At 43.1% G+C, this 10,000-nt stretch overlaps 2 protein-coding genes across 7 annotated transcripts in view; one reads left to right on the top strand and one right to left on the bottom strand.

Annotated features, from left to right (window-relative positions):
• Nucleotides 1-2,602, top strand: part of LOC125030846 — a 21,550-nt gene extending 18,948 nt beyond the window's left edge. For 2 of the 3 annotated variants that reach the window (XM_047621171.1, XM_047621170.1), the window contains one exon: nt 1,598-2,602. In XM_047621171.1, the coding sequence (XP_047477127.1) occupies nt 1,598-1,710 (113 nt within the window). In that variant the 3' untranslated portion in view covers nt 1,711-2,602. Of the gene's footprint in view, nt 304-1,597 lie in introns of all 3 variants that reach the window. The other variant, XM_047621169.1, reaches the window with a different exon arrangement.
• LOC125030843 (coatomer subunit alpha-like) overlaps nt 1-10,000 on the bottom strand; it is a 62,545-nt gene that overhangs the window by 43,272 nt on the left and 9,273 nt on the right. The gene's annotated exons all lie outside the window — the stretch shown is intronic.

The following is a 10,000-nucleotide window of genomic DNA, read 5'->3' as shown; positions in this document are numbered from 1 at the left end:
ATGAACAAAGAATCCCGTTATAGACATGATCTTGCGAACCTTTGTGTGAAGGCGGTGCGTGCGCAATACAACCTTGGATTTCCTTGCGAACGCTTGCATTTCATCGACGGCCATGTCGTTCTCCTGCACGTTATTCCAAACTGCGGCCGTTTCGCTTTCCCAGTCCGTGTAATATCTATTCCATCAGACACGCAACAGCGATTATGTGCAACGGATTGTTCTCGCCATTCCATAAGGATCGTGCTGACCCGGGATTTCAAAACCCTGAATTCTGATATCCAGTTTCTTACACATGGGGAGGAGGTGAGGGGGAATGAAGCTAGTCCAGTGAGTCGCCCGCTCTGGTGCAACAGTGAAAGTGAGAATGACCCAGCACCCCCCCCCCCCCACACACACCTCCCCCTCCCTCTTCCCACCTATAATCATTACTGTTTCCCGACAAACTTATCAGTTCCATTTTTTCTACTATTATATTGGTATCTTTTCATCTATTTTTCTAATCTCTATTACTCATGAATCATCAGCGTATTTCAGGTTCACCTACCCTCTCCTTAACTAATCTAACATTAACATCAACGTATCTCTCACTCACATCATACACGCACACCTTACACATCAACATCATCAACCTTTCATCACTGCAGTCACCGATCTCAGTCTCTAATCCATGAACTCGTGACCCCCCCCCCCCCTCCACACACACCCCTATCACCACTTTCGATCTACTCACTGTCCCTGCCACGTCCTAACCTACTAACCATACCCCCTCCCCCACCCACCATATGCCCAAAACCACCCTAACACGAAATTCCGGTTCCGTCACTGCCTCCTCAAACCCAGCCGAACCATCTGGCGAGTTCCTCTGCCCATCAATGTTTTTCCCCGAAACCAGTACCCAGTTGAACCAAAAAACAAAAAAACTAGGTAGTGTCAAATAAACCACTTTACCTTCGACAACCTACTTTCACTACATTTTGTGTAACTTGCAGCGATCATCTGAATATCGACATTTGAAACAATTGTGCGCGCACGACGATTTCATCCACTCGGTTTCTTAGAAAAATGTGAATATTATCAACAATTCTATATTTATATGCACATATGCTTGTGTTTTGCGTGTATATATGCATGCATGTATGTGAAAGCAAACACACCCACAATATATGAATGAATGAATGATTGAATAAATAAATACTCACACACTCATTTTCATATTGCCGTTGTTTCATTTCATATTTATGTGCATAGTAATGTTTGTTTATGTCCATGCATGTATATATGTGTTTACATGCATATGTGCATGCTCATAGTGCCTGCGTGTGTACACATATATCCATATATATGAATAAGAACATAGCTAGACTTTTAAGATTTGATTAAAATGTGAGTGAGTGAGTGAATGCAAAGTGTGCGCACGCATGCATAGACGTGCGGCCGTGCGCGCTTACACTACTAATCTGAATTAGCATCTATCTTGTGTTTTACATGATTCCCTGATATTTATGAGCTAACCAGGTATATCTTACAGTCAATTGCAGGCTGTTTCCGTAATTCCTGCATTTTTATATATAGCAACCCTAATGTATTTTTCTCACAGCTTCTGCTCTCACTGGTGCTGTGCAGTTTTGGAGTACTGGTGGCAAATACACTCGACATTCGTCCCATCTCCATAGAAGATGTTTTGAGGGCAAATCCTGGCCTGAAGGCTGAACTAAGGAAAAAAATCGAAGAGAGCAAAAATGAGCCCACAAGTGTCCCCGCCACTGCCTCAGCCCCTGCAACAACCACTGCAGCAACCACCACAACCACCACTACAACACCATCTCCTCAGGCTGATTCTCCTCCCTCCACAACCCCCGAGTCAACGACTACAAGGCAACCTGGCCGTCGACGTCGGCCTGGAGCAGGTGCTCGGCGCAGGTTGAGAGTTTCTAACAACGACGCCGAAGAAGCACCCATTCAGAATGGCCGAACATTCCCACAATAGACACACAAACAATAGCTGGCTAGACTGCCAGGGAATGTGGTGAATGGAGATTCCAAATACAAAGAACAGTACATTCAAAATGTAACTGATAAGAGTAATGCCAAGAAGATACAAAAAAGTTAAACCAATTTATTTTGGAATGCACTTTGTTAAATTATTTAGACATGTTTGAAATATTATAACATATGAGTACCTGTCATTCGCCTCATATCATTTTCAAATCTTAATTAAAGGAGATCCTACTAATTCACCAACTTAATTCTGAAGTGCCTGAAAATATCCAGAATGTGAGATCAGTGGAATTACTTTAAAAAGTAAAGTCAAGACTTTTCCTATTACATGTACACTTTCACATCTAGTAGCTTTGAATTTTCTTGGAAAATGCTTCTTCCAAAAATATTTTGTCTTTTTCTTAAGGTTTTGAAGTATTTTGTCTAAACCAAACAACAATCATGGCATTTATTTTCAATGAAACTCTTCTACAAACATTTGTGACCTGAATGTTAAAACATTGAGCAAACTGAATGATGTTCCCAGGATCTACATCCAGCACTTTAAACATTTGCCACTTTGTAACCTGCATGGTTTGTTTCTTAATATATTATGTTAAATATTTGTTCTAGTTAAACTCCCTTTTCCTGTTTGTTAAAAAATGGCTCATCACTAGCAAATCCACAGATAAAACTGGATACTTTTGTAGACTCCTAAGTGTAAAGATGACAACCTCTCCCAAAGAAGACAACAAAATGCAAAAACACAGATACAGTACTGAAAAATAGCCATAAATAAGGAAAATAAAATGTTTAAAAATAAATATATTAGGACAAATCTAGACAAAAATCTAACAACACATTTAAATTTAGCATCCTTAAAGAGTAGCTTTTAGTAATTCAAATATCCTCTCCTGGTCATACAATAAAACAAAACAAATAGATCAAAGAGATGCACAAACACGAAAGACAATAGTAAGTCTTCACATTTAGCTCTGTAATGCCAGAAAAAAATCCTTTAAACCAATAGAGCACCTAGAGTTCACACTGCAAGCATGAAATTTCAAATCTGACAAAAGTCAACAGTCTTATAACGAAATGGTTCAGATGCAATCCAATTCAAACTCACACAAAATTCTACAAACAATTTCTAGCTTAAACAAATAAAACCATTCCAGGAAAATGCACACTTAACATCTAACGTTCATTGAGTTACAGTTCATCCCACAAGAACAAGGAATCCAAGGAGTCTTGAAATGGAAAGGTCTCAAATGTCAGTTTTAGCTGAAAGAATATACTTAGTGTCCAGGGAGGGTGGTGGGTGAAGGTAGGATGAAGGATAAGGAATGAAAGGCATAAGAGTAACATGAGGAAAGAGTAGAACAGCAGAGTAAGGCTAAACAAAAAAGGGTGAGGAAGAAGAAAAGGAGGAGGAAGTAAACATAGTGGTAGAGGGGAGAGGGAGTAGCAGGGAGGAGGAAGGAGGCAGAGGAAGCAGAGAAGAAGGAGGACAAGACAGAGAAACACGAAGTGAAGGTAGAGGAATAGAAGCTAAAGGTAGAGGAGGAGGAGAAGGCATAGGAGCAAGAGGAAAAACAGAGGATCAGGAGATGGTAGAAGAACTGGAAGACTAGGTAGAGGAGCAGGAAGACATGGCAGAGGAGTATGAAGACATGGCAAAGGAGCAGGAGGACAAAGCAGAGGAGCAGGAGGACTAGGCAGAGGGACAGGGGGGGAAAGGCAGAGAAGCAGGAGGACTAGGCAGAGGGGCAGGAAGACAAGGCAGAGGAGCAGGAGGACAAGGCAGAGGAGCAGGAGGACTAGGCAGAGGAGTAGGAGGACTAGGCAGAGGAGCAGGAGGACTAGGCAGAGGAGCAGGAGGACTAGGCAGAGGAGCAGGAGGACTAGGCAGAGGAGCAGGAGGACTAGGCAGAGGAGCAGGAGGACTAAGCAGAGGAGTAGGACTAGGCAGAGGGCCAGGAAGACAAGGCAGAAGGGCAGAAGGACAAGGCAGAAGGGCAGGAAGACAAGGCAGAAGGGCAGGAGGACAAGGCAGAGGAGCAGGAGGACTAGGCAGAAGGGCAGGAAGACAAGGCAGAGGAGCAGGAAGACAAGGCAGAAGGGCAGGAAGACAAGACAGAGGAGCAGGAGAATAAAGCAGAGGAGTAGGAGGAAAAGGCAGAGGAGCAGGAAGATAAAGCAGAGGAGGTGGGAGGAAAAGCAGAGGAGCAGGAAGATAAAGCAGAGGAGTGGGAGGAAAAGGCAGGGGAGCAGGAAGATAAAGCAGAGGAGTGGGAGGAAAAGGCAGGGGAGCAGGAGAATAAAGCAGAGGAGTTGGAGAAAAGGTAGAGGAGCAGGAGAATAAAGCAGAGGAGTGGGAGGAAAGGCAGAGGAGCAGGAGAATAAAGCAGAGGGAGTGGGAGGAAAGGCAGAGGAGCAGGAGAATAAAGCAGAGGAGTGGGAGGAAAGGCAGAGGAGCAGGAGAATAAAGCAGAGGAGTGGGAGGAAAGGCAGAGGAGCAGGAGAATAAAGCAGAGGAGTGGGAGGAAAGGCAGAGGAGCAGGAGAATAAAGCAGAGGAGGGAGGAATAAAGCAGAGGAGCAGGAGAATAAAGCAGAGGAGTGGGAGGAAAGGCAGAGGAGCAGGAGAATAAAGTAGAGGAGTGGGAGGAAAGCAGAGGAGCAGGAGAATAGCAGAGGAGCAGGAGAATAAAGCAGAGGAGTGGGAGAAAAGGCAGAGGAGCAGGAGAATAAAGCAGAGGAGCAGGGAGAATAAAGCAGAGGAGCAGGAGAATAAAGCAGAGGAGTGGGAGGAAAGGCAGAGGAGCAGGAGAATAAAGCAGAGGAGCAGGAGAATAAAGCAGAGGAGCAGGAGAATAAAGCAGAGGAGTGGAGGAAAAGGCAGAGGAGCAGGAGAATAAAGCAGAGGAGTGGGAGGAAAGGCAGAGGAGCAGGAGAATAAAGCAGAGGAGTGGAGGAAAAGGCAGAGGAGCAGGAGAAAAAAGCAGAGGAGTGGAGGAAAGGCAGAGGAGCAGGAGAATAAAGCAGAGGAGTGGGAGGAAAAGGCAGAGGAGCAGGAGAATAAAGCAGAGGAGTGGGAGGAAAGGCAGAGGAGCAGGAGAATAAAGCAGAGGAGTGGGAGGAAAAGGCAGAGGAGCAGGAGAATAAAGCAGAGGAGTGGGAGGAAAGGCAGAGGAGCAGGAGAATAAAGCAGAGGAGCTGGAGGAAAAGCAGAGGAGCAGGGAATAAAGCAGAGGAGCAGGAGAAAGCAGAGGAGCAGGAGAATAAAGCAGAGGAGGGGAGAAAGCAGAGGAGCAGGAGAATAAAGAGAGGAGTGGGAAAAGGAGAGGAAAGCAGAGGAGCAGGAATAAAGCAGAGGAGGAGGAAGCAGAGGAGCAGAGAATAAGCAGAGGATGGGAGAAAGGCAGGGAGCAGGAAATAAAGCAGAGGGGAGGAAAGGCAGAGGAGCAGGAGAATAAAGCAGAGGAGGGAGAAAGCAGAGGAGCAGGAAAAAAGCAGAGGAGGGAGGAAAGCAGAGGAGCAGGAGAATAAAGCAGAGGAGGGGAGGAAAGGCAGAGGAGCAGGAGAATAAAGCAGAGGAGGGGAAAAGCAGAGGAGCAGGAGAATAAAGCAGAGGATGGGAGGAAAAGGCAGAGGAGCAGGAGAAAAAGCAGGGAGAGGGAGATAAAGCGAGAGGAGCAGGAGAATAAAGCAGAGGAGTGGAGGAAAGGCAGAGGAGCAGGAGAATAAAGCAGAGGAGCAGGAGAATAAAGCAGAGGAGTGGGAGGAAAGGCAGAGGAGCAGGAGAATAAAGCAGAGGAGTGGGAGGAAAGGCAGAGGAGCAGGAGAATAAAGCAGAGGAGTGGGAGGAAAAGGCAGAGGAGCAGGAGAATAAAGCAGAGGAGCAGGAGAATAAAGCAGAGGAGCAGGAGAATAAAGCAGAGGAGTGGGAGGAAAGGCAGAGGAGCAGGAGAATAAAGCAGAGGAGCAGGAGAATAAAGCAGAGGAGTGGGAGGAAAGGCAGAGGAGCAGGAGAATAAAGCAGAGGAGTGGGAGGAAAGGCAGAGGAGCAGGAGAATAAAGCAGAGGAGTGGGAGGAAAGGCAGAGGAGCAGGAGAATAAAGCAGAGGAGCAGGAGAATAAAGCAGAGGAGTGGGAGGAAAGGCAGAGGAGCAGGAGAATAAAGCAGAGGAGTGGGAGGAAAGGCAGAGGAGCAGGAGAATAAAGCAGAGGAGTGGGAGGAAAGGCAGAGGAGAGGAGAATAAAGCAGAGGAGTGGGAGGAAAGGCAGAGGAGCAGGAGAATAAAGTAGAGGAGTGGGAGGAAAGGCAGAGGAGCAGGAGAATAAAGCAGAGGAGTGGGAGGAAAGGCAGAGGAGCAGGAGAATAAAGCAGAGGAGTGGGAGGAAAGGCAGAGGAGCAGGAGAATAAAGCAGAGGAGCAGGAGAATAAAGCAGAGGAGTGGGAGGAAAGGCAGAGGAGCAGGAGAATAAAGCAGAGGAGTGGGAGGAAAGGCAGAGGAGCAGGAGAATAAAGCAGAGGAGTGGGAGGAAAAGGCAGAGGAGCAGGAGAATAAAGCAGAGGAGCAGGAGAATAAAGCAGAGGAGCAGGAGAATAAAGCAGAGGAGTGGGAGGAAAGGCAGAGGAGCAGGAGAATAAAGCAGAGGAGCAGGAGAATAAAGCAGAGGAGTGGGAGGAAAGGCAGAGGAGCAGGAGAATAAAGCAGAGGAGTGGGAGGAAAGGCAGAGGAGCAGGAGAATAAAGCAGAGGAGTGGGAGGAAAGGCAGAGGAGCAGGAGAATAAAGCAGAGGAGTGGGAGGAAAGGCAGAGGAGCAGGAGAATAAAGCAGAGGAGTGGGAGGAAAGGCAGAGGAGCAGGAGAATAAAGCAGAGGAGCAGGAGAATAAAGCAGAGGAGTGGGAGGAAAGGCAGAGGAGCAGGAGAATAAAGCAGAGGAGTGGGAGGAAAGGCAGAGGAGTAGGAGAATAAAGCAGAGGAGCAGGAGAATAAAGCACAGGAGCAGGAAGATAAAGCAGAGGAGTGGGAGGAAAAGGCAGAGGAGCAGGAGAATAAAGCAGAGGAGCAGGAAGATAAAGCAGAGGAGTGGGAGCAGAAGAAAGGCAGAATATATGCCTAAGCAACTAAGGGCACTGTTTTGAAAGCATTCCATAACTATGATTCATTAATACATCAAAATATAAAGAATACTCTAATTCTAGGTCAGTTTAGATCCAGCCTAAACTAGTAAATCCAGAAAAAATCCCCAAAGTAACCCAACCTATCTAAGAGGAGTCATGCATGTTATAATGATGCAAAATGTTACCAATTTGTTAACATAAATTATGCTTCTTCCTTCAAATGGCAATTTTATTCATTTGACAAAATGGAGATAATTTCTTATTTTATCCTATGGCTGGTTTTATTCATTATGCCTACCAAATAAATATCAGATGATAGACTGTCCATATCTCATCTATCTTCTACAAAAGTCTGTTGTGTTGTTGGATAGGCATTCTTAATCATCTATGTCCCAGTCACTCTCTTCATTTACCAAGAAGTCCCACCTAATAGCCAGTAACAGTAAAAAAAAACGATCCTCCAGCAGAACAAGAGCATAGCAGCAGCACACAAGGACTGCCCAGGCCTTAGCCGACTGGGGAGCCTTCCGGCTCCCCCGTAGAATTCCAACTTCAGCCTTCATCACCCAGCCAAACCTGTGGGCACTCACACCCACACAGTCACTCCCCAAAGAGATAAGACACCAGACTAACATAGTAGATGCAACATACCCATCTACTGTACCAGGATCTAATCAAATAGCTATTACTCCTTATGAAGACAATAATTGGATTCGAAGCAGGATCTATGACCTACTTGGCAACTCCACTTTCAAAAGTGTCAGAATCATTCTTATAATCATCACTTTATTGAATATTTCTTATCTATTAATTTCATGCTAGATTATTGTTATTGCGGAAACAACCATGGAAACTGATATATTTCATATTCAACTTATTGTATTTATTGACACCTTTCACACAAGAGAGTTGCAAGTTTTCACATAGTAATGTAAAGCAGCACACAAGACTTGAATGAATATATCCAGTGTTTTGACATTGAAAATTGTAACTAAATGAAGTAAACAACCACATACTAGTATTATTAATAACTGATAATAAAAAATTGTCAATATGACATATGCTTGTTAACAGTTATTCACACATGCATGCTATAAATTAATCTATTACTTATTTTTTTCAACAAATCTTATAGATTTCCTTTGGTTGTTTGCATAACTATGGATAATCAAAACTAAAAAATAAATTATTTTAAAAATCAAGCGAGCAATTATGACAATTTAAGGGGGGGAGGGGGAGTCACCAAGTTAGATTATATATCCTGCTGTAAATCTTATTATAATCCTTAACCCATTGGATGCTTCACTGCCATCACATGGCCCAAAATACTGGAATTAGCCATATGTGAGCAGCCACTTCAACGGGTGCGTGGTTCATAGGCAAGGTGAATGTGAACACTCATGTGCAGTGACAAAACTATGCCTCATATTTGCAATGTTATTTTCTCTTTTTTCTGCATATCATCTATCTAGGTATTCATAACTCAATAATAGCAACAATAAATAACATTTTCTTATTTGTCATTTCTTTAATTTTTTCTTAACATTCAATTTTCTGTAATATGACCTGTGGCATCAGTCAGGGCAGCCAGGAATTGGATCCAGAGCATGGAAATGTCCTCCCCGGAGTCAGATTGTGCATTCCACAATTGTTTATTGATGAAAATAATGTAAAAGCCCCTTACTCAACGCAAATGAGTCTAATTACCCTCCAAGAGCTTTGTGCACTCATGATGAATCAATCCTGCCACACTGCCAAGTTTGTGCCACCCATTCCTCAAGCTAAATTTTTTCATGATGTAATGTTCATATTATCTGGATCAAAGGGGTTAACTTACATTGCTGCTAAGAACATGTAATCTCTACTGCAGTTTTATTATGTGACATTACCAAAAGTGCAACATTCATGATCTCACTGCATCTTCTGTTAGTTTGAGAAAATGATTATAAATTTTTTAAGTGATATGTGGATAATGCATCTATTAATTTTACTTCACTATTTTTATTGGCAAAAAATGTTTGATACTTTCGGATGATTGCCATTTCTTTCCATTGGTTATCAATTATCTGACACACATTAAGGTTAATTTAATTTAGGTAATAGAAGGGGGATTAATAGCCTTCTACAGTTATCACCTAAATCTTAGTATTTTTTATTTATCAGCATTAAAGCCATTGATACATAATATTAAAATTAATCCCTTAGATCTAGTTAACATACTGATCACATCAAGAAAAAAATTAGGCTGGGGGCTGGGGTGACAGGAATATCCATCATGAAAATTTTAGTTGAAGGCTGGGTGACAAATCACTCAAAAAGGGACTCTTGCATTATCTCCACCAATATACATGGGTGGAATGTACTATCCCTGGAAGAGCACTGGCTCCTGGGAGGAAAATAGATTATGAAAATATTTTAAAAATGATAACAAATAACAAAATGATGATACTGCATTTATGCAAGGAAAAAAAATTATATTATCACCTTGATACTGTATATAAAATGAAAAAATATAGATCTTAGAAAATGGCAAAAACACTTATGCAGAAAGAGAGAACAACACTGCAAGAACTCTTGATACCACACACACATTTGTGTTGGACAGACCTGCAAACCACACACCCAGGCAATTCCTTAGTCACGTAAGCCAAATGCCTGGATTATGGGTCATGGGCAAGACGTCTAGATCCAACTTTTGGACAATGTAGTCTATTCATCACATATAAGGACTGACCTAGCCATTTTTTCCCGGGATTTCTTACGCAACACCCTTTTATTCTTCCTTTGAGATCTCGAACATTGATTTTTAAAAATATTTATAAACTTTTGAGCTATTTTTTGTAAAAAGTACAACAGTTTGCAGACAATATTTTGAAAAGTAAAAAGCTG

Source organism: Penaeus chinensis, chromosome 11, assembly GCF_019202785.1.
Source record: "Penaeus chinensis breed Huanghai No. 1 chromosome 11, ASM1920278v2, whole genome shotgun sequence".
Lineage (NCBI taxonomy): Eukaryota > Metazoa > Arthropoda > Malacostraca > Decapoda > Penaeidae > Penaeus > Penaeus chinensis.
Note: the sequence above shows the minus strand (reverse complement) of the source record. Positions and strands in the feature narration are given on the sequence as shown.